The sequence below is a fragment of the Propithecus coquereli genome, unplaced genomic scaffold, assembly GCF_000956105.1.
Source record: "Propithecus coquereli isolate 6110/MARCELLA unplaced genomic scaffold, Pcoq_1.0 Scaffold518, whole genome shotgun sequence".
Classification (NCBI taxonomy): Eukaryota; Metazoa; Chordata; class Mammalia; order Primates; family Indriidae; genus Propithecus; species Propithecus coquereli.
In genome coordinates, this window is record NW_012151041.1 from 1,012,623 (window position 1) to 1,037,106 (window position 24,484).

Below are 24,484 nucleotides of genomic sequence, written 5' to 3' on the forward strand. Positions count from 1 at the left end.
GATGGGAAACTGGCTGGGGAGTGTGCAGAAACTCTCTGCCCTACCTAAAGCTGTTCTAAGCAAAGCACCGATTTAAATAAAAGAAAGAGGAAGAGGAGGAGGAGAATGTGGCTTTTCAAAAGGCCTGAAGCTGCCCCTCGCTCACGGGTACTCTCTCGAATTAAGGAGCCAAAAGCCCCAGCCCCCGATAGGTGTCAGGAGCCACCTGGGAGGTGAGCGCCCTCAAGAGTAGCCGTGAGCCCCCCAGAAGGGGCCTCTGTGCCTTTCCAGTGTCACCCATGGCCAGGCTCTCCTGTAGTCTTCCCACTCACGGAGACATCAGTGGCCTGGAGTTTTCACCACCGAGGCCCAAGGAGGAAGCTGGGCTGTGAGCAGTGACGGGCTGGTCTCATGGGGCACTGGCCCCGCACCTGGCAGCCCTGTGCCCTCCACAGAAGGCGGGCAAGTTGGTGCCCACCCCACAGGGCTGTCACGGCTATGTCACGAGATAACTTGGGCAAAGCCATCCAAGTGGCACTGTGGGGTCACAGCTAGTGATGTGTTTTGTTCTGATGAAGCCACATGGGGAGCTGACAGCATGTGCAGAGAAAGGAGGGGTCTGTGGTGGGCCGTGTCCTTCCTGAGGGCTGCATGGAAGAGGTGGAGCCTGAGCCTGGACCCAGGAAGGGTCTAGACAGTGGGAAGCCTCAGTCAGGGCGTTCTGGGAGTGGCCATGGAGTGGGGGTCATGGCAATGGTGTGTCAGGCAGTGGCTGAGGTGACAGAACTCGGGGACAGGGTTAGAGGGCCCAGGTGGCAGGAGTGAGACAGGCCACCACAGCTGTGTCCTGGCTGCCCCTTGGTGTCGCCCCTCCGAGCATCTGCTGGAAGTTGTGGACCCTCCGCAGATAAACAAGCACAGGTGTGCACAGAATTGTAATTTCAGGGGACACCGAACTGTGGGCTGGGAACTGGGGAGGCACAGGAATGCCACAACACATCAGAATCCTTGGCCAACTGGGTGTGAGCCAAGGCAGACAAGAGGTCAGGATTCCAGATAGAAAGAAATGTGACATTCGAGGCCTCCCGGGTTCCTTGTTCCTCAAATGAGAGCAGCTCAGCTCAGTGTGACAGCACCGTAGGTGATCCCAGAGGTCGTTCGGATGCATTTGTTAAGGCCCCTTTCTGTCCCATCTTGCTGGCCCTGTGGATGGAACTCATCACAGCCGTAGGCGGTAGAAGGGATCTGTGGGCTCCTGTCCTTGCACGTGAGCCTAGTCTGCCTGGTGCAAGGCACCGCTGCCACCGGAAGGTGCAGGAGCCAGAAGAGTCAGGTGAAGCTCTGGGAGGCTCTGTGCTGTTTGGAGGGAGGTAGCTAAGGGAAAAGCAGTTATCTCAAGTTCCTTCGGCATTGACAGGTGAAATTAGCACCCACGCCCAGGTATGAGAAAGCGGCCAAAGTTGGAGTCAGTGATCCCCTTTGTGGCCTCAGCCCTGTGCAGGTCACTGGTTGGGGTCTGCTCAAGCTGAACCCGCCCTGCCCTGGGCACCCACCTGCTGCAGCCAGCCCACCCACCCAGGCAAGAGCCCCTCTGGGCTGGCATCTTTCGAGCCTTCCTCGTTTGTCCACCAGGCAGTCCCTGGCCGGTCCTCTCCCTGGCCTTGTGTGGTGCTCACCTGCTATGGAAGCTCTGATTCTTGACGACGTTACTTCCAGGTCCTGCCGTTTGGAAAGGCTGCAGCTCAAAGGCGATGTTCTCAAGTCGAGAACACCCTTCCCCTTGCCACCCTGTCACCTTGTGCCGTGAAAGGTCCCCGAGGCCAGGAGAGAGGGATGGTGCCTTAGAGTGTCTTGCCAAAATGAGTGTGAACCTCATCATCGTGTTCCACACCCATGCGTCTGTCTATCGTGTCATTCCTTAAAAAAGTGGGGTGAATTCGCCCAGGTCACTCGGCTCTTCAGCTTTGTGGCTTGATAATCCAACCTTGTTTGGAAAAACAGCAATTACCACTGAGGTAAGAAATTGGAGCCAGGGTCAGAGGCTCAGAAGACACTTTCCATTTAATTTGCCACAAAATAGTTTTGTTTAGGAACTTGGCAACTGATGGATGCTGTTCTTTTCTTTTTCTCCTGTAGCTGGTAAAATTTTGATCAATGGCTTAAAAGCCAAGATGATTTCAATTCATTTTAGCATTTTAATTTATTCTGAATGACTAATTTGTGGATTCTCAAGGAAAGCAGCATCATTTTATACAAGAGTAATTAGGAAGGGTGGCCAGAGTTTTGGTGATTTGCAATTTGCTGGATTCAAGCACCTGCCAGGGCAGGAAGTAGCCAGGACAGGGTGTGCACCCCAAGGCCCCTGGTTCTGCCTGACAGGCCAGCCCCACCACCGTGAACCTAGAACAGCAGCTCTTGGCCCTGGGTGTTCTTGCGCCTCTGCCCGGGGCATTCACTGGAGCTCAACTCAAGGTTGGATTAGCAAGCTGTTGGGCCCAGTCTGGAAATGTCGGTGGGCCAACCTCCCTCCCCTGGCAGAGGGCATGGGCTGCTGTACCGTGCAGGAGAGATGGGCTCATGCAAATGGGCTGTCATGCTTGAAATACTCTACTCTGCTTTTCCGTTTCCCCCTGGTCTGCTGCCTTTGCTCTTCCGTCTGGAGGCAGTGAAAGTGGCCGGAGCACCCCCAGCCTCTCCGTGCTGTCAGACAGCAAGCCTCCTTCCTCCACCTACCAGCAGGCGCCTCGCCACTTCCACGTCCCAGGTAGGCCCCGACACACCCGCTGGCCCATCGTGCAGAGGTCTGGTTGTACCGGAGTTGTCAGAGGGCTGGCCTGGACTCCGCAGGTGCCATGTGATTCGTCAAGCCTCTCCACTGCTGCCCCAAACCCTGAGAGTCTTTAAAGGTCACCAGATGGGTTTGCACATCCCCAAACTGATACATGATTGAGTTTCTCCCAAAGCCCCACAAATGCCAGGCAGACACGTTTGTCCTCCTGGGAGTCGGCTGGAGGAAAGGGATTGTCTGGGCAGCTGCAGCTCCCAGGGGCCCGAGGGGCCCGCTTGCTGTGCAGCCTGGCTGCCTCTCTCCCCATCCCCTTCAGATGGGGGTGGCCTCTGGAGTGGGGAGGCTTGGCCTGGGGCCTGGGTGTCTGTCGCTTGCTGGGTGGCACATTCATCCTGGTGATTCTAAATCTGGGCGAGTGCTTATTGCTGACGAAGCAGAAGAATGAAAACCGCCACAGTCTGCTTGCTTACCCTCCTGTTCTCTCCTTTTTCTTTCTTCTTCTTTCCCAGACACTGGCGTAAAAGATAACATCTATAGGAAACCCCCCATCTACAAACAGCATGGTACAGTCGGACCCTCCCGCCACCTGGTTTGCCTGCATGCCTGTGTGAACGCATCCTTGGCTGTGTTAACTGGGTTTAACTGGGGAAGGCACCACCCGGGCCCACGGCCGTCTGAATAGTAAACGCAGATTCGCTGATACCCTCCTGAGAAGCCTCCATTCATAAATTGCAACGAAAGGAGCAAAGGAGCGTCCGAGTGAGGACACTTCTGTGTGTGACAAACCCGAGGCTACTCCACTGGCCGTCAGACGGCCGGGGCGAGCCTGGCTGTGGTGCCTTCAGGGGTGCTGCTTTGGGGGAGGCAGAGTGACTTTAGCCAAGAAAGTAAGGGGTGGGCACTTCTCAGACCATGACCTGATGCAGGCCTGATCTTTGGAAAACGGCAAACTAGAGTCAGTCGTTCGTCCCTCAGGGAGAAGTTATAATAGGTCCTATGTTTGGGGAAATTCTGATGATAGAATGAATGACCTTGTCTTTGTTAAAGACATTTCTTGAATAAGCAAATAAGCAAATAGGGGCTGGAGGTGTTTTGCAGTGAGGGCGTCTCTCAGCCCTCTGACTCCCCACCTGCACTCCACATGACCCTACCTGGGACAGGTGTGCAGGGAGCAGATTGCTCAGGCCATGGAGCAGGAATCCAAGGCTCAAAGCCTCCCTTCTTGTCTCCTCATGAGATTGCTAGGTGGTTGAGGGCACACTGCTTCCCTATCCTGAGCCTCTGTTTCCTCGTCTGCAAAACAGGACCCTCTGCCCTGCCCTTTCCACAGGCTGGTTGCGAGGGCTTCGTGGAATAAGGAATGTGAAAACACGTCCTAAATTGTAAAGTGCTGTACACATGGTAGGGACTGTTATCAAGTTGCTAGAGATGGGAGGAGGGATTTCCATATGGAATGTTCTTGTCCAGATGCACCCAATGAAAACAGCCACGCCCTGCATTGACAATTGGAGGACACTTTTAGGTGGAATCTTACAAAAACTGGGATTTCTGTGACTTGCTGACAGTTCAGTGGTCTAGTTATGCAAATGACTTTTTAAAAATGTTTTCCATAATGGCAGTAGGCCCTGTACTTTGTACATGTTTTCCTTTTCCTGGGAAGGAAAAAAATGAATTAAATCTCGTGGGTTCCCAGAAGATGATGACTTTTAACCATTGCCTTTAAACAAAAATCTCCAGGAGGGACCTGGCGGGATAGGCCCGTCAGACTCTAGGGCCCTGGAGATTGCCCATACCAGCTCCCTTGAGTGACAAGTGGGGAAACAGGCCAGGCTGAAGGCAGGAGCAGTCACAGTGAGTGACTGTCAGTCCATCATGGTTCCCAGGCTGCACAGCACAGAGGGCAGTGTGTTTTGTGCTTGTGGGGGACAAGATTGGGATTGACTCCTTGGCCTTTTATTAACAACCACTCTGTCTCAGACCCACGCACGCAGTGTGGAAGTGGTGGCCCCTCAGGAGCGGGGAATAGACGGTAAACCAGGTTACAAAATCACTCGTGAGTGTCTGACAGAGCCAGATATAAGAGAAAGATCTTCAGCATCATGTGCTTTAACTGAATTGTCTGGCAGAGACATTACTGTTACCAGTGATGATCTTTGTGTTTTTTTAAAATCTGGATATAAATGACTCTCCTACCCAAAGACAAGTTAATTCCTATTTTACCAAACCCTGAGCAATTACCAAAACCCTTTTGTCATTCCAGAATTTTGTTATATTGAGTCTTTTATGAGATAGATTTTGTAGAGCACCTACTCCCTGCCAAGCATTTGGCCACATTTCTGGGAACAAACATGAGTAAAATCTGTCCCTGACCTGGAAGCAAATGGGCCATGTGAATTGTGTGTAATTGTACGCAAATTGAGGCGTGGGCGTGGGACATGCTCGCTCCTTAACCAGCTTTCCTTAGACAGCACTCAGAATACGGCGGGTGTGTGAGGGTGTGTTTGGTTCACAACATGCACATCCAAGTAGATTATATCCTGTGGAAAGTGTGTGTGTGTGCACAGGTGTGCACATGAGCGTGCATGCTCGTGTAGGTGTGTTTAAGGCCCACATGTGGCCCGCTGGCCCCATCTAGGCAAGCTGACCATCTAGTCATCTCTGAGGGGAGAGAGGGACACAGCTCAGGCCCGAGCAGCCCTTATTTTAATTTCCCAACTTTCCTGAAACAAATTCTGGGTGATGATATTGAATTACTGGACTGTTTAATTAGTTCAAGATAATATATTCAACAAGTTAAAAAAAAAACCTTTTAATTAGCATATTTACTTTTTCACTTTATATTTCAAACTTATTGAAAATTTTTTAAAATTAGCATTGCTCTTTTCTGATGCCAAGGCCCATTCCTGCTTCGGAGAGCAGGGCCTCCAGCCGTGAGGGTGGCCAGGCCTGCAGGGCCAGGGGGTGACGCTTGGTGCAGAGGACAGGACGGTTGGTGGTGGTGTGGCCCCCACATACAGGACATAGAGAACAGCTTGTCTCACCTTGACACCTCTGGTGTTATGGCAGATGAGGAAGCTTCAGCCAGGGTGGGACGTGACCAGTCAATGGCCAAGCTGGCATTCACACCAGGTCTGCCTGGTGGTCCCTGACCCCTGACCCCTGACCCTGCTGCTGTCATGGTACAGCATGTAGGGCCTGGCAGTATTTTCTTGTTCTACGTTAGTTCCACTCTACTTGGTTATTATTTGTTGGCTTTTTAAAAAGAGAAAGAAAACAAAAGAAATGAACAGGAAATGAAAAGAAAGGAGGAAAACAAGAAAAGTCAAGGGTGGAGCAGCTCCCTGGATAGTCAAGAATAGACACAGCAGGACAGGTGATGGGGACCAAATTCAGGAAGGTCAGCAGTTCAGAGGCAGGTGTGTTCATATCTTGTGTTTTCATGTATCATCTAGAGTCACTTGCAGTACCAGGTTACCTTCAGGAGTGTCAACCTAAAAAAATCAGAGAAAAGTATCCCCAAATATGTTGAATTTATTTAAGAATTGGAAAAGAGGATTATAACCCAAAATGCATGGCTATGGCAAGCCGCAGGTGTGCCCAGAGCGGGGAGAGTGAAGGGGAGCTTTCACTGGCGCAAGGAGGAGTTCACACGAGCCGCCTGGAAACAGAGCTCACTGGTTCTGGAGGCGCAAAGCCGGAGTTGGTGTCAGTTCACTCGTGGAGACACCGTTACTGGGCAGTGTTCTTTGGAGAGCATCTCATCTGAATTGTGGAGGTGCTAATGAAGGAATTTCTTCTGGGGTTACTTTAGAAAGCCCTTGAGACAGTCTTTATCTCAGATATGCAGCAGGAGCTCTTCCCCTTCCTGCTGTCCCGGCTCCAGCTTGCTCGGATCTGACAAAGTCGGTCTCACCCTGGGGCCTGCAGCTTTCACAGGAGGCAGGCAGTGCAGACCACATCCCCGGAGCTTCCCTTCTCAGGGTCTGTCTCCTGCTCATGGGAGTTTCTGGAAATAGACCCTTCAAGGGATGGAAGTGGTGCCCAATGTTTAAAATGAATTCATGAGAACAAAATAACACCTCCCTCAAAATTCCCAAGGAAGTTCAACTGTACAGATGCAGGGACAGTACTAATATTTCACCAAATCTCTTGTTTCATTTCTAAGCAAATGTGAACCATCGGGTGGCAATATGAGGACGGAACTTTGGCTCCTGGGAGGTGGGAGTCGGCTCATCTCAACACCCGCACACCTCCAGCACACCAAGCAGTGAGAGTGTCACTCCCACCAGCTGCCCTCAACAAGACAGGAGAAGTGATACCATGGGGCACGCATTATCGCCTGTTGCTTTGGTCCCTGGTTTAAAACGGGAATTAGTCTCTTCTTGTGTGTCTCTGGGATTTCCTTCTATTAGGGCTGAGTCTTATTTGGTTTGGGTCCTTTTCGACCCCAAATGGTAGAGTCTCATTTTGGTCTGGGGGCTGCCAGGATGGGAGTAAGGAAAAGGCAGACAGGCTCTGTACCCAGAGCAAGATCAGAGACACCCTACCCTCACTGGGGAGCCTCCAATGATGCTCCACAAGGCTCAGGGTGGGAAGTCACATTTACCAAGAGAGTTCCTCCTGGCAGACACATTCCTGGCTCGAAAGGAACTGCCCGTGTGTTATGAGAGACACACAAGACTTCCTTTTTCTGGGCCGGGCGCGGTGGCTCACGCCTGTAATCCTAGCTCTGTGGGAGGCCGAGGTGGGCAGATTGTTTGAGCTCAGGAGTTCAAAACCAGCCTGAGCAAGAGCGAGACCCCATCTCTACTAAAATTAGAAAGAAATTAATTGGACAACTAAAAATATATAGAAAAAGTTAGCCGGGCATGGTGGCACATGCCTGTAGTCCCAGCTACTCGGGAGGCTGAGGCAGGAGAATCGCTTGAGCCCAGGAGTTTGAGGTTGCTGTGAGCTAGGATGACGCCACAGCACTCTAGCCCGGGCAACACAGTGAGACTCTGTCTCAAAAAAAAAAAAAAAAAGACTTCCTTTTTCTGGTGTGGAGGATGCAGAGAGAGGGTGGGTCACAGAAGGGTGGAACCAAGGGAGGGAGGGGAGGCACAGGCATTGCCTGGGGGCTGACACACCGGGCCCTGCTTCCGCTTCCTCCCCTGGTGTCATTTTCAGTCCTGACACCACCCGCTGAGCAGATGCTGTTATCCCAGCTGAACAGATGAGGAAGCCAAGCGTGGAGGGATTTAAGTGGCTTTCATTAATTGATCCAAGGCATATTTTTAGGACACCCACTGTGTGCTAGGCTCTGTCCCAGTGCCAGGGATACATAGGTGACCATACATGGCCCCTGACCCCATGGAGCTGAGATTCTGTGGACTTCTTCACGCCAGACAGTTGGTGAGAGGCTAAGCAAGGTTTCCAGCGCTCTGGACACCACCTACACATGCACACACACACACAAATGCACATACACACATTCTCTCTCTCAATCTAATGCCAATTCAGTTAGAATTGTAGAGATGGGTGTCATTCTGGGAAGAGCAAGAAACATCATGCTGAAGGGTCTACTTCTTAGAAGCCAAGTCTGGAGGACAGAGGAGGGGCCACGTCCCACAGCCTCCTGCAGAGCCCTTCGGGTTCCTGGGAGAGGAGGAGAAGGCTTCCCTTGGCCTAAGGAGTGAAGCCCTTGAGCACTTTCCCTTGTTGGAGGCGGCACCTGCCTGGCCCTGCCCTGGCTGCCAGAGCCCTGGACTTGCTCGGGTCTTACAGACATCAGCAGCAGTGATTCTGCACTGCACGCCGAACTCCAGCAGGGACCGCAGCTGAGAACACTGGTGGCTGCAGAGCTCTGGCTGGCACCCCTAGAACAGTGGTGGAATAGCCCCCACAGCTCTGCTGGCCCTCTGGACACCAGCACAAGACCCCTGGTGGTTAGAGTGGCTGATGTGTTGATGCCGGCAAAGAGGGCATCCCTTCCAAGGGAGGCTGTGTCCCTGCCACTCACCTCCTCTGTATGCCTGCTGCATGCCGGTCACCACATCAGGCACCACAGGGAGTGCAAAGGCAGTCAGATGCAGCCTTTGCCCTTGAAACCTCTACAGTCAGCTGCACAGTGGAGAAAGGGCTTTGTGACAAATCACAGTAAGCACAGTCAGTGGTGACGCAGCCCTAAGTCTCACAATGCACAGATCTGACAGGGAGAACAGCACGATTGCTGTTCAGCCTTCAGGGTCAGACAGGTTCAAATTACATGTGTGACCTTAGCCTCTGCACCTCATGTTCATAGCATCTATTATTATTAACACACTTAACAAACATTTATCCAGACCACAAACAGGGCCTGCCCAATGAGTAGGTATTCAGTAAGAGCTTATCACATGTATATTCTTAAGGGAGTGCCTCTGTGTGGACTTTGCTCCCCGCATCAGAGCACTTGTTACGTAGAGAAACCTTCTAACACACCTGCTGCCTCCACCTCCCTGGCCGGTGAGCTTCTGAAAGACAAGGGTCGTGTTTGAGTTTTTCTGCATCCCCCATGCTTAAGACAGTGCAGGTGCACACGAGGCACTCAGCACAGGGAGGGCACACAGGGGCAGACAGCGGCTGGAGGGAAGGCTAGAGGGAGAAAGGGCTGCATGGACGAGTGGACCAGCATGGACAAAGAGGGCTGAGTGGCTGCGTGGGTGGGCAAGTGAGTGGATGGCTGGAATCGAGATGAGATGGTGGTAGCTACGTAGTAGAGGGTGGCTGGATCTGTGGGTGGGTGGAGGGTAGGTGGATGGATGGATAGACGGATGTGTGGATGGATAGTTAAAGGAGTGGGCGGGTGGATGGATGAGTAAAAGGTGGATGAATAAGTGTATGGAAATGGATGAATGGGTGGCTGGAAGGATGCATGCCTGCATAGTGCTCAGATATAACCGAGTTATAAGGTGGGCTGTGGCAAGAGGACTGGCAGGCCGGTTCTGCATCCAGAAAGAAAATCGTACTTTCACTGGGATGCCGCCCACCCAGATTCCCCCAGGGATCCAGGAAGTAGTTAGTCAGCCTTTCCCGGCAGGTTCCTCCTGGCAGATGCATTCCAGGGTTTAAAAGGAACTGCCTGTGTGATAGGCAAGACACACTAAACTCTCCTCTGATTGGCCCGAATTTATCTATTGTTTCCTGACACCCTAAAATAGCACGCTCAAAATTAGCCATAAAAGTAGCCTCGTGTTCATTCTTGATTTTTCAAACCTGCAAGCTGAGTTATCCCTTATGTTCCAACGTTCATATAAGTTATCTCCTGTGATCCTTGCAACTTGGAGGGGTAGGCATCACGTGCCCATTTTACAGATCGGGAAACTGAGGCTCAGAGCTATTAAGGAAGCAAGCCACCAATAATACAAAGTGCCAGTGTCCTACCCAAGATCCTAGTTCTCAAGAGAATTTGTTGTATGTTTTGCGGACTAGTAAACTTTGGTTCTAAAAAGCCCTCTGTTTCAGCCTGGTTAAATAGTGCCCACCTGGTGGAGCTGGCAGTGTTTGCAGAGGAAACTTGCTCAATCTTAGCAGAATACCCCCTCGTCAGAGGGCGGGGCTCTTTTGAGCCCCGATTGCTCGAACAGCCAGAATGTGTCTGCCCAGCCTGTCCTCCACAGCTGGCCCTGAACTCCAGGGACTGGGATTTCATGTCCCAGAGAGCTCTTTGGTGGGAGCCACTTAATTGTTTTTGCACTCGGAGATTATTCCAAGTGTGGTGACCCGCCTCCGGCCTCCTGGCTTTTCAGGAGTGTGGTTGATTTATTTTTGCCAGCAGACTTGGCTTTGGGGCCTTCTCTGGTGTGGAGGGTGGCTGTGCTCTTGGAGCTCCAAGTAGCTCCGGGGGCTTGCTGCGTGGCTGCCAAGAGTCACGGCTGATGTATGGCCACGCACTCAGGGCTTTGCTGCCCAGCGACGGCCGTTGTCTGGGCAACAGGAGAGCCCACAGTGATGGGCATGCGTCCGCCTATGGCTCCGTGCCCCCATCTCTCCATCACACGCTCCTCAAGCAGCCTCAGTGCTAATTTACCTCTGTGAGTGGAGACAGCAGGGTTTTTTAGCTTCACATTGAAAATCGCTGTGTCTCCTGGAAGAGGGAGAAACAAGTAGCCATTGAGAGTGACGAGATGTCAGTGTGTTTGGAACAGAACTGCTCAGTCTTCCATTTTGGCCTTATCTTGTCAAGGTCCTGTAGCCCAATCCCAAATTTCCAAGCTCTCTGGCCTGGTATCAGTCTTATCCTTGGTGGTGCAGGAGGCAGGGTGCTCCAAAAGACTGCCAGGCCCAAGCCTGCCACAGGCTGCAGGTAAGAAGCCCACCCTCAGCGTATCCTTACCGAGGCCTTGTCTTTGTGGCAAGCTGGGGAAGGAGATGGGTTTTCGTTTAATTGTTCCGTGCATGGGGTCAGTGTTTCAGTGCGGGATACACAAAGTGGGTCTTTACGTACTAGATTAGATGCTGAGAAGTGTGATGTATTTGCTCGTTCTTGGTTAGAAATAACGTCAGCCCGACTGGGCGTCAACCCCCAAGAAGGCAAATGGAGAATACAGACACCTCATTGCTCAGCTCCAGATCTTGCTCTCAGTAAAGGAACTGCTGCAGAATGAATTTTTGCTGCTCTATTGCATTGCGTTCATTTCTGGCTGTATTTTGTGATATCTTCACTGTTCCCCATGGACTTTTTCCAGGGGCAGAGCTCCCTCACCACCTTGTGTTTTGTGAGCAGCAAGTAGTGAGATGAGGCAGACAGGATGGACGTTGGACTCGGACACCTGGGTCACGTCAGCCTCTGCCACCCTCTAGCCCATGGCCTTGGGTGAGGCAAGCCATGTCCCTGAGCCTCAGTCTCCCGATCTGTGAAGTGGTGGGAAGCCCCTTCCTGCAGCGTTGGGTGGGGCTAGGCAGTGATGTTCGCAGAGCAATGGCCCACGTCCAACATGCAGGGTCTCCATGGCTGAGGCCTTATGCTGCTTTAAAGTTCAACTTGGAAGGTTTTTAGAATCTGTTCTTCAGAAGGCCAAGTGGCTGTATCTAAAAATGCGACTGTACTTCTCTGTGTGGCTGTTTGGCTGGAATTGAAATTAGTCATCGCTTCACACACCTGCTGTTGATGCTAAGAGCTGTTCACACTCAAGGGCACACGCCCACTCCACTGGGAGCCTTCTCCAGCCAGCCTGTTCCTGGGCCCTTGAAAGGAACTCGCACTGTTGACCTTTTCTGTGATTGTTTTCCATTTTCTATCATAACTGTAAAGTGGGAAACCATGACTTGGAAACCCAAAATAAATAATTTGTTGCCTTTACAAATTGATGTTTCCCTTCCAGCCGCGCGGCGATCAGATGGGGAGGATGGAAGTTTTGACCAGGATAACAGGAAGGTAATGCAGGGAACGTATGTCATTTAAAACAGCCTTGTTCAGAAAGAGATGAGGTTTTGTAAGGGCTCCTCCAGTCGAAACTTCAGGATCCTTCTCTTACGTTCTGCTCCTCGGAGGCCAGTTTCCTCCTGACACTTAGGGTGTGCCCTTCTACCGAAGCCCTGGTCATGGCCTGTGTGGCCTGGTTATGGTTCTGTAACTGAGGACATGTGTACGATGAACGGGAAATAAATCAAAGTGCATCCTCAGGGAAGTTGGGACGATTGTTCTAGAACAGGTTCGGCAAAGAGTATTTCCAGCTTTGCGGGCCACACCCTGTCCAGCGCGGCTGCTGAGCTCTGTGAAAGCCACTGGAGACGACACATGCATGCATGGGTGTGGCCATGTCCCAGTCCCGTTGTAACGGCAAGAGCAGGCTGTGGGAAGGATTGGCCCGTGGGCTGAGTTCACCCTCCCTAGCTCCCTGCACCTGTCGTCAGGGAAGGCGGGTTGTGTGTGGAGAGCGCCTGAGGCTGGACTGGGCGGCCTCACCTGGTCTCCACCTGTGAAGCCATGTGAACCCCTGACCTCCCCAAGCCTCAGCTGCCTCATCTGTAAAGTGGGGCAACACTGTTTCCCCCTAAGGCTTCATGTGCCTCTGGAGCATCTGGATAGGTCACGTTAAATGGTGGGCTTTTTATCAAAAGCTGGGTTTTCACATATTGAGTTTTCTCATGGTGGGGTCAGTTTTTAGGTTAGAAGTAAAGAAGCCACTAAAGGTTCTGGTGAGATGTTTCTGCCATTGCAGATGACCTTGAAACTCACGTGAGTTTTTTTTTTTTTAGCAGAAGACCAGCTGGCTGATTCTCAAGGGGGACACAGACACGAGGACCAACTCTCCAGACCTGGACAGCCAGTCCTTGTCCCACAGCAGCGGGACTGACAGAGATGCTCTCCAAAGAGTGCAAGGGGACAACTCTCACTCACGTGAGTGGTTCTTTTGAGCAGGAGCGATGATGTGCACAAAAGGCCTCCCAGCAAAGGGCCCCACAACTGAGCGAGTCCCCCAGACCTGACTAAGCCTTGCACGTTAAACCACAAGAGCAAGCCTGCGGACACAGGGCAGCCGGTGGGAGAGCAGGGCCTCGACCACGTGCTGATTTCCTGTGACTGCCCTCAGTTAGCCAGTGTGGCCACACCTCCGTGTCTCCCGGTAACTTTGTCTCCAGAGCTGGGGAGAAAGTGGGGAGCCAGGGCGGGCTGGAAAAAAGTCTTCCTGGGCTGCCAGGTGGAGGTTCAGAGCCTATTTCCCTCCAGAGCAGACGTGGGCGTGGTCTGGGTGGCGAGTCCAGACTCGGAGGCCACGGCACAGCCTTGTCCACATCTCCTGTGAGGTCCTGAGCAAGGTCCGGGACAGTCGGAGACATTGCGGCCTCAGACTTCACAGGCAGACAAAGGTGCCGTTGCCTGACTATAGGGGTGTCGTGAAGACTGAATCGGGAGTGATTTTCAAATGTAGAGAAAACTCCAGAAAATGTCGTTTGCTTCAAGATGCCATAAATCATAGGTGAACACCAACAGCAAGCTTTAGTCAAACCCACTCAGTGTCTCTGGGAAGTGGCCTCTGGCATAAGGCTAAGCTGGGCCGGGCAGTTTCCTATGGGCAGGGCTTGGGCTTAGCTTGGAAGCTGAGACCAGGAGGGGATGGACTTGGGTGGGAGGGAGCAGAGGAGAGATCCTGGCTTTGCAGTGAGACAGACCCAAGTTCAAACCAAGCTCAGCACTGACCGGCCCTGCGATGGGGGCTAGTTCCGCCTGGCTCCCTGGCGGGTCATTAAGAGACGGAACTTGGTACGCGGATAGCACTCTGCCCGGCCCATGGTGGGTGCTCAGTAAACAGACTGCCATCTCCATCCTCATCCTCATGACTAGGCACTGTCAACCGCCTCACCAGTGAAAGGTGAAAGTGTCTCAGTGTGGGAGGACAGAGTGAAGACACAGAACCTTGGAAATTGTGATGTGTTGGAGAGTAAGTTTAACAAAGAAAGGTGTATTGTTTTGTGTATGATCTTTATAAGCAGGTGTCTGTACGCCCCTCATGCCTCCGCCCCTGCCTGGGGTGCAGCTCTCTAAATATTGGGATCACAGAGCCGGTGCACAAGGCTGACGTCAGCCTGGGGAGGCCACATCAAAAAAAAAGTCCCCAGAGGGAGAGGGACACATCCGCGATGGCCCCGTGTGTCCCACCCACAGGGGCCTGGGAGGTCTGCAGCTGGGACAGGCAGCCGCACGCTGTCCTCCCTGCCCTCTCTGTGCCCGCAGGCACCTGCTGCCCCACTGCCCCTTGCTGGAGCAGGGCTTGCCTGTGGGCCAGGGACCCTCGGCCTGACCATGGCCTCTCGTTTTGCACCCACTTGTCCCTGATGGCACTTGTGCTTGCAGTGGGAGAAGCTCCTCTTGATCCAGCTCGGTAGCTTCCTCGGCAGCCCACCCCTTGGTCAGTGTCCTGGTATCGAGGTGTGAACCCCAGGAACCAAGAAAGGGATGTTTGGGGATCTCAAGGTGGCATTTTCCAGCTTTTAGTCCTCCCGTGCTGGGTGGCGGGCAGGCCTCGCTGTGAGTCTGGCGCCATGCGAATGACCTCCCCAGACTCCCTCGGGGAGGCCGGCTCCTGGCCCAGGGAGGCCCACTGACCTGCGTGGCTCAGGGCTGAGGGAGGAGGGGCGCTGCGTGGGAGAAGCCAGGCTGGAGACTGCCGCCCTGTGGGCTTGCCCTCTGCCACTGCTGCCATATGACCTCCACCCCCTCATCTCAAAGTGCCAGAGTGAGGGTGCCCTGGGGCTGCCCCAGGGGCACACGAGCCTGGCAGGTGGCAGACCCCGTGAGGCCCGGAGGCCGTGCCAGGTGCCTCCATTGGCCAGTCACAGTGCTGCAAGGACCCGTTTGTCACCCCCGCCCTTTGCCGTCACATTTACATCCCAGGCTGCACACGCAGACACAGGTGGTAATGCGGCTGTTTCCGTCCTGGGCACACCTGGTCTGCAGGATCCAACTGCCTGTGCTGGGGTTCGTGATTCAACCGGGAGAGCCCTCGACAGTGCGATGTGTGTGTGTGTCCTTCTGTCACCGCAGCTTGCTGCCGCAACCGTGGTTGAGATTCCGTCCTCCCTTCACCTTCTCCCGGTCTTCCGACGTCGGTTCCTTGGAGCAGGATACCCAGTGTCTAGCCATGTGATTGTGCCTTTACTTCTGTCCTGGCAACATTGCCTTGTTTCCCACATGCATGGAAGTGGCAGCAAGGCCCAGGTTGTGCCTGGCTCAGGCGCGTCTTACTGTCTGCAGCCTCACGAGGAGCTCAGGCGGGAAGGGTAGCACACGCGGGTCAAGGGTCACCCACTCTGCTCTCAGGGCTCTTTCGAATCTCACCACGTAGCCCCAGGCATGAGTCCAGTCCCATCTGCCCAGCTTTTACTGAACAGAGTGTTTGCACACAGCAAGGCGCACCCGCCCGCACCCCTGGGACGTCCATCTGTAGCGCGCCCAAGAGAGGTAGGATTGTGACGCTCAACACAGTGGGCGCTTAATAAATGTCTGTTGAATTGAGATGCGTTAAATTCAACGGGTATTTATTGAGCACCCACTCTGTGCCAGACACTGAGCGGGGCGCTGAGGGGCACAGAGAAGAGGAGCAGCCCCTGTGCCAGAGGAGCGTTCGGGGAGCTGGGAGAGGCACAGTCGCTGACGGAGCGAGCCCACGAGCATCCTGCCACCACCTGCCCGCCTGGGCGCCCCGCAGGCTCACAGGGCCTGGTCACAGCCTCACCCCACCCACAACACCATCACCACATCTCACCTCGGCCCGAATTCATCACTCAGTCATTCATCCATCCCTCCACCAAATCCTTACTGAGCACCTGCTATGTGCTGGGCGGGGTGCCAGGCAGCCGAGAGCCAGGTGGACACGGCCCGTCCCCCTTCCCAGCAGGGAAGCCAGACGACTAAATGGCAGTGACACACCAGTGGGACACCCCTACCCCTTATCCCAGTGGTTCTCGGCAAGCACTGCTACCCTCTCCAGAGAGGGTTTCATGTTGAAATATCTATTTTATTATAGATGACTTCTATTTTCCGTTTATATTACACATAGGGCATTGTCTGGACTGTGTGTAAAGTAGTTTATGTTATAGACAAACTTGATTTCTGCACAGAAAGGGGTGGTGTTGGTTTTTGTTATAAGAAGAAGGCCTTGAGCCTTCCAGGATGGGGCTCACTGCCCCAGGGGAGGGACACGGTGGTATGGACCGTAACCCTGCGTGAACCCAGTGGACAGGTCTGCTGGCACTTGGGGTCCCACATTCTTGCCCTTGAGGTCCTGTCTCCTCTTTCGAGGTCCCCCCACATCCCACCCCCAGGGGTCAGAGGTGTGTTAGCATAACACAAACCCCTGGCCAGCTGGACACAGTGCCCAGAGGACTTAGTGGTCCCTAGAAAGGACCCTCCTTCCAAAGGGAGCAAGACCCTCTCCTCAAATCCCAGCACATGAGATGAACGTGGGGAGGTGGAAGGGTGGCAGCTGAGAGCGGTTGGGTCAGCTTGGAGAGGGGGAGAAAAGCTCTCAATCGGCACCCGAGGCAACACAGGGCTGCTTCGCCCCCAAACCTGCCTGTGGCTTTGGCACGTCATGTCACCTTCTGTATGTCCCCTCCCCTGTGAGGACCCCTCGTGGAGTCCCGTGTCTGATGGGACACGTTTGTCTTTGTTTGTCCCACCCTGCCCAGGCCAGGGCCTGGTCTCGGCACCCATCCAGAGGTCGGCTTAGGAGACAGACCTCTGTCTTGGGGTTTCTTTTCCCACTGGCAGTAGGGAAGGAGTCGGGGCCTGGCTCAGAAATGGCCTTTTTCTTTTCCCCTTTTATTTCTCTGTGCTTCCAAGGTGGGAAAAAAATCATTCTCACATTTCTTAGTCCGTGGTGGAAAAGGAGAGACTCCCTGATTTGTTGTCACTGTCGTGACGGTATCTGATGGGACCGGCAAGCGTCCAGCTAGGGGCACCGTTTCCTCACTTACAACAGACAAGCCAAGGCCCAGAGAGGGGTGAGCTGTCCGGTCAGCGGCAGAGGCAGACGGCCCCCACGCACGAGGGGTCCGCGTCACAATTCTTTGACTTCGCGATGGTGCGGACGTGGTAGGCATTCGGTAGGAAGCGTAGCCGTGCTGCCAGTACCGCATGTATGTCTGCTTCTCGCCTTCAGCAGAGCATTCAGTAAATTACACAGATGTTCTGCACATTTTATAAAATAGGCTTAGCTTGTGTCCGACGGTTTTGCCCAGCTGTGGGCTCACGTAAGTGCTCGGCGCACATTTCAGGTGGGCTGGGCCAAGCTAGGCGACGCTGTGATAGTCGATAGCTTAGGTGTATTAAATGCATTTTCAACTTACAAGGGGTTTACGGGATGTAACTGCATGGTACGTCGAGGAGCATCTGTATTTCACGAGCTCTTGCTGTGTTCTGGAACTATCCTAGGTCCAGGGGATAGAGGCCAAAGCAGATACAATTCCCTGTCCTGTGAAGCTGACATTCCAGTGGGGGTTGGGAGACAGAGGCGGATTTGAGCTATGTTGGTGCCGTGCAGTGGGGGGCGTGGTTTACATACAGTGAATAGTGGGGGGGATGCATCTGGCAAGGCTTGAAGGGGGTGTAGTTGTGAACAGTGCCGATATTTGGGGGACAGGCACTATCCCCGGGGGAGGGGGTGGTCACGGTGGTGGGTTGGAGGAACAGTGAGGGGCCCATGTGGCAGGTCACATAGCACCTTGTCGGCCCTTGGGAGGCCTCTGGCCTGGCCTGACCATTTGAGAGGCCTCTCATTGATTGTCACTGAGGGCTGAAAGGGGTTCCAGCGCACTTCCTTCCTCGGACGGGGACACTGAGTTTCTGAGAGGGGAGCTACAAAGTCACCTAGACATGTACCGTGAGCTGGTGGAGATCTGTCTGCCCAGGGGATGGCTCACTGGTCAGTTGATTACAAAGCATCCCAGGATGCCATGGTGAGCCAGGTATCCCTCGATGTGTGGGACAGTCCTCCACCAACAAGGGGCCTCACCTAGAACGTCCAGATGTTACTCTGACCTCTGAGGAGCCAGGCTGGAGGAGGACAGACCCGAGGAGGACATGCTCAGGGCCCCAGGAGCAGTCCCAACAGAGAGCCCGGGGCAGGGTGGCCTGGGTGGGCTTCTGAGAGGAGGTGGCAGGGGAGCCTGGGTGGACTGAGCTCAGGCACGGGGAGTGGCTGTGCTCTTGGCCTGATGCGACTTAGGGTCATGATCACACAGCTGCCAACTCGCCCCAGGTCCTCGGCACTGGCTTCTCTCTGTGGTGAACACACGGGCACTCTCTCTCTCTCTCTCTCTCTCTATCTCTCACGTGCACACACAGCCACACTCTCCCGAAGGCTGTGTGATTCCATCTGACACGCAGGCCCTACACCCACAGGCCTGCAAAGCCGCATCAGGGCAGACTGCCTGGGAGCAGATGGGCTTACTGGTTCCTGAAGCCGGAAGGCCTGGGCTCTCATCTCAGCCTCTCTGGCTAGTAATGGTTTGACCTTATACCGATTATTTAATATTAGGCCTCAACTTCCTCATCTGCAAACTAGGCTGATGTTTCATGTGTAGGCCAGTAAAAGTCAAGTGAAATCTCTGAATGTGTGAAGGAACTTTTTAAGCCAATGGTTCTCAGCTCTGGCCATACACGAGACCCCTGGGACTTTTAAAGTCTACTGATTGCTGGTTCTGTACCAAGAGAGACCAATTTTAATGGGTCTAGGACAGAAACCCAGGGGTTGAGATAGCATAGACTCCTCTCTCCCTGCTCTTCCCCACTGAGTCCCACTGCGAGAACATGGAAATAATAGCAGATCCTCCCGGGAGAACTCTAAAGGGTGGGAAGAGGAAAGTGGACTGCCTCAGGAGCCTCGGGACTTGAGGAGAAACACAGGAGCCCCACATCTCCCGACCTCCCAAGATACAGCAGCAGAAGGTGACGAGGTAGATGTTTTCCTGCCTTGGCCACACCAGCAGATTGAGCAGGAGGCCAGTGGGCTCCCTGTAGCCTGAGAGTGGACCCATCCATGACCAGTGTTCCCACCCCACATGGTAGCAGGAGGCAAGTCTGCCCTGATGCGGCTTTGCAGGCCTGTGGGTGTAGGGCCTGCGTGTCAGATGGAATCACACAGCCTTCGGGAGAGTGTGGCTGTGTGTGCACGTGAGAGAGAGAGAGAGAGAGACAGAGAGCGTGCCCTTGTGTTCACCACAGAGAGAAGCCAGTGCCGAGGACCTGGGGCGAGTTGGCAGCTGTGTGATCACGACCCCAAGTCGCATCAGGCCAAGAGCACAGCCACTCCCCGTGCCTGAGCTCAGTCCACCCAGGCTCCCCTGCCACCTCCTCTCAGAAGCCTACCCAGGCCACCCTGCCCCGGGCTCTCTGCTGGGACTGCTCCTGGGGCCCTAAGCATGTCCTCCTCGGGTCTGTCCTCCTCCAGGCTGGCTCCTCAGAGGTCAGAGTAACATCTGGATGTTCTAGGAAGCACGTTTCACCCCCACATGTGGCACCAGTGGGGAACTAGTGGGAGCACTGACAGCACCAGGTGAATTTAGCAGAGCAGAACACCACTTTGACAGGCACCCTGAAAACTAAATTGTCATTGGAACCATAGCCCATAAAGGACCAGGCACTACATGCTAAAACTAAACAGGGTCACAGCCTGCTAAAATAGGAGACTTAAATACTATTCTGTCTCCTAACATAAAATCCAAAATATCCAGGATAGAATTGAAAAATTACTCATCACACCAAGAACCATGGAGATAAACTGTTTGGATGAGAAAAGACAGTCAATAGGTATTAACACAGGGAAGACTCAGAAGTTGGAATTATCTGACAAGGATTTTGAGTCATGCCTCATAAAGACGCTTCAAAGAGCAATGGAAAATACTTTTGAAACAACTGAAAAAGAAAAAATTCTCACCAAAGACACAGGAATTATAAAAAAAGGATCAAATGGAAACTATAGAACTGAAAAATAAAATAACCAAAGTAAAAAATTCCCTGAATGGATTCAATAGCAGAGAAGCTGACTATGACAGAGAAGGGGGATCAATGAACTCGAAGATAGGACAAGAGACGTTATCCAATCTGTACAACAGAGAGGAAAATAGAAAGAAAGGAACCTCAGGGACCTGTGGGGCAGTATCTGTCTCACTGGGCTCCCAGAAGGAGAGGAAAAAGAGAATGGGTTTGAAACAATATTCAAAGAAATAATGGCTGAAAACTTAAAAAATTTAGCAAAAGACATAAACCTCCAAGTTCAAGAAACTGAGTGAATCCCTAAGAGTATAAACTCCCAAAATCCACACCAAGACACATCAAAATTAAACTCCTGAAAATTAAGGACACAGTAAAAAACCTTGAAAGTGACCAGAGAGAAAAGACATATTACCTAAGGGGAAATACCAATTTGGCAGATTTCTCATCAGAAACCATGGAGACCTGAAGGAAATGGCACAACATTTTTCATGTGCTGAAAGGAAAGAACTGTCCCCACGATTCTATGTTCAGTGAAAATACCCTTTAGGAATGAGTGGGAAAAAAAGACATTCTCAGACAGGGGAAATCAAGAGAATTTGTCACTAGCAAACCTACCCTTAAAGAATGGCTGAAGGATGTTCTCCAAACAGAAAGGAAATGATCAAAGAAGGGGGCTCTAAACTTCAGAAAGGAAGGGGCGTTGGCATAGGTAAAAATGGGGATAAAATATAATAGACTGTCCTTCTCTTCCCGAGTTTCTTAAATCATACTGATGGCTGAAACCCACCTGATGTGGGCGCTAAAGTGGGCAGAAGAAACACCTAGGAGCACGGTGGTTTGAAGTGGGGATGGTAACGTGACCTGGTGGGAGTGAGGCCTCTGCACTGCACGTGAAGCAGTTAAACATCGCAGTTAAACGTCGCGAGCAGTCACGCAGCCGCATGCTGGGAATTGTGCCAGCTGTGCAGGTGACTGCACGTGCGCCCGGTGGAGCCCCACTGGCTTAAGAGGGGAGCGAGGATCTAGCTGAGAGTATTTGCTGTCCTTGAGGCCAGAGGGCAGCAGTTCCCAGATGTTAGCGTGGCTTGTGAGCACACAGATCCCTAGACCCCAGCCCCAGAATTCTGACGCAGCAGGTCTGGGGTAGAGCCCAAGAGTTTGCGTTTCTAACAAGTTCTCTGGTGAGGCTGACGCTAGCAGTTGGGGATCGCACTTTGAGAACCACTGCTCTAGCATCTTTGGCTGAGAAAGAGCCCCATCTCCGCTGGAAGGCCCCTCGGGATCCCAGAGTAGGTCTGGCTCTGGGCGTAAGTTAGGAAGCAGGTATTTCCTGGAGGGACCTCAGGACTGCAAGTCAGGAGACCTCGTCTGACATGCTGGGGTCCCCTTCCTGGCGAGGTGACCTCAGGCAGCCCCCTGCACGTCTCTGGGCCTCAATTCCCTCCTGTGGAGTGGGAAGAGTTGGCCAGGCCCCATGTCTGGAGGAGCCTGCGTGAGGCCGGGTGGAGCGGGCGCACTGGCAGGCCTGGCCCCAGCCCTTTCCCCACATCTGCCTTCCTGGCTCCTCGTTCATCTGTTTTGTAGATCGGGGTTCACATAAGATTTCGTGTGGCAGTGGAATTCCTCTGCTAAGAAAAGTTTGAGAACCTCAGTGTTGTAAAAGGCCCTTCTTGACCCACATCTGGAACCTTCCCATGGGCACCCGATGGCAAGTCCGTCCCCAAGGCAGGTCCCCCAGCTGAGGCATCTCCTGCAAACTGTCCTGTGTCCATGTGTGACCTTTATGGAATTTTTTCTCTGTCCTCGCCGAGTCTGTGAGGAACCCCAGAGTGGAAGGACCCGGATGAGCATCCATTGCTCAGAAGCAAGGCCTTCCTGGAAGGGGGGCAGTTCTGTGCACAGCTCCACTTCACTTTTGGAGGCACAGTCCTCGGTCCTGGGGACACACACAGCCTTGTGAACATTGAGGAACATGACCTGCTATCCCCTCTGAGGCCCCACGGGGCAGCGTGGTGACTCCCAGGAGCAAGCGTGGACATCTGGCCCTGTGCATGGTTGGCCCATTATGCTGAGTGCTGGGCCCAGCGCTGGGGTGGACACCCCCAGATGAAGCAGGTGTGACCCCCTGCTTTTTAAGGGCCCACAGGCTAGTGGAAAGACAGATATTCAGGGACCTGGGACAGGCCTCCTAAGGACGCCTCCCCCAGCGTAGGGATCCCAGGCCCTCCAGGGGGGTAGGCTCTGCTATTTCCTTCTCTTCCAGAATGCTCCCACACCACCTCTGAGCCAGGCAGGTGTTCAGGGCAGAGGGTCATGGCAGAGCTTCCTCTCTGCTCTCCCCTGGAGTGGCATTGAAGCGGTTAATTGGGAGGTCTCAAACTCCTGGGCCCACCCAGGCTGTCCAGGGCCAGAGTGAAAGGTAGGTGGACGGAGCCAGGAAAGGCAGCCCCACCTGACTCTGAGGCCAGTGTTTCCAAGAGCCCTTTGTTATTTGAAGAGATGTGAGAAGTTAGGGCTGTAATACGAAATCCCCCAACTGTAAACATGTGAAGATTTTTTGAAAAATAAAATTGTCTCCAGGTCCCATTTGCTTGGCGGTGGCCTCCACTTGCCGCCTCTGGCATGGGATGGCACAGCCCTACCTGTCCCACAAGGTCCCACGACTGGGCTTCTTCTTACTCTGCCCCCAGCTCTTCTGGTCTGTAAAGTGAGGGGCTTGGCCTGGGTATCAGGGGGTGTCCAGGCCCCCAAGCCTGTCAGTGTGCATGGGGGCCTGCGGGGCTGTGGTTGAGGCTCCGTGCTGCTCCCTGTGTCATGGGCAGGCTCGGGGCATCACCCCTCCATGGCTTTGTAGTTGGTGCCTTGGGGACAGGAGGTCACAAGAGAGGCAGGACATGATCCTTGGGGGTCTCCCACAAGTCACCTGCCTAGCCCTGCCCACCTTGGCGGCAGCCCACCCTGGGCCGCGCCCTTCCTGGCTGCATCGAGTCTGCGCGCGTGACCAAGCTGTGCTGTGTCTGTTTCAGGATCCCCCTATTCCAAATCTGACTCTCTCCCAGGACATGGAAAGAATGGCTTGGACCAGCGGGTAGGTACTCGCCCCCTCCCCGGCATACTAACGATAGCTGTGAGTCTGAGCACACTCCCCACAGCTTCCTGACCACACAGCAGGAGGAGAGGCCCGGGGACCGCCCTGCCTGCTTCCGCCTGACACTCCACTGGGGCTGCTGCTGCCACCGCTGCTTTTTCCACACCAGGACCGAACCAGACTGGGCACCACCCTTCCTCCCCCTGTGCCCCCGCCCCAGGCCCAGGGACCTCAGTGTGTGGGCAGGGGAGATGGGGACCACCCAGAGTGACCAGCCTCTGCTCTAGGAAACCCCTCCTGACCCCTCTCCTGTGCCGCAGAGCCTCACAGGAGCCTTCAGGGGTGATCACATGGCACCAGCCAGGGTGAGCCAGGTGCCCACTTCCTTGCTGGAATGCCACAGGCCCACCAACGTTGCTGCTGGGACCACCACTAAGTACCATTAGCACCTACGACGATCGTCCAAGACTGCAAAGACTGGGCCAACTCGTCGTTAGGCTTTCTTTGGCCACTCCCAGCTGACGTCTGGTCGGATCCCCTGTCCTGAGTCTTCTGCAACGGGACATCTGAATGTGAGCCCAGATCGTTTGGTGCCTGGCTGTCCCCGCAGAGCGGCCAGTGGCGTTCCAGACCAGGAAGTTGGCACTTGGCTCACTTTGGCTCGTGAAATGCCCTGGGACGGTTAGTCCCTGTGTTTCATCCTCTTCTCACAGCGTCACCAGGTCTCCTGTGAGGATCCCTGGGGTGGGAAAGGCCTGATGGCACCAGAGCCTCCGACACACACACGTACCTACACGTGCACACGAACGCACACACACGCACACACCCACACACCCACACGTGCACACACGCACAGACATGCACACACGCACACATCCCCACATGCCCACATGTGCACACACGCACACAGACATGCACACGTGTACACACACATGCACACAGACATGCACACACACACACACACGTGGCCTAGGAGACCCTCCACTGCCCAAGGCAGCCTCTTCCCAGTCTGAGAACATTTTTCCACAGACAAAGGCAATTCACTTCTCCAAAGAGGCCCGTAAGAAACTGAGCCCCCATTTGCTGCACTGGAGCAGTCCTGGTAATAAGTGTGTGACCGAGGGCAGCCTCCCCTGGATGCATCTGTTTCCAGGGTCAGGCCACAGGCTGC

At 53.7% G+C, this 24,484-nt stretch overlaps 1 protein-coding gene across 2 annotated transcripts in view; it reads left to right on the plus strand.

The window, feature by feature from the left end:
* The window catches only part of ABLIM2 (actin binding LIM protein family, member 2), a 108,838-nt gene that overhangs the window by 68,507 nt on the left and 15,847 nt on the right, over positions 1-24,484 (plus strand). The window contains exons 7-10 of one of the 2 annotated variants that reach the window (XM_012656747.1): positions 3,277-3,330; positions 12,109-12,161; positions 12,986-13,127; positions 23,252-23,313. In XM_012656747.1, coding sequence (XP_012512201.1) covers positions 3,277-3,330; positions 12,109-12,161; positions 12,986-13,127; positions 23,252-23,313 — 311 coding nt within the window. The remainder of the gene's footprint in view (positions 1-3,276; positions 3,331-12,108; positions 12,162-12,985; positions 13,128-23,251; positions 23,314-24,484) is intronic. The other variant, XM_012656746.1, reaches the window with a different exon arrangement.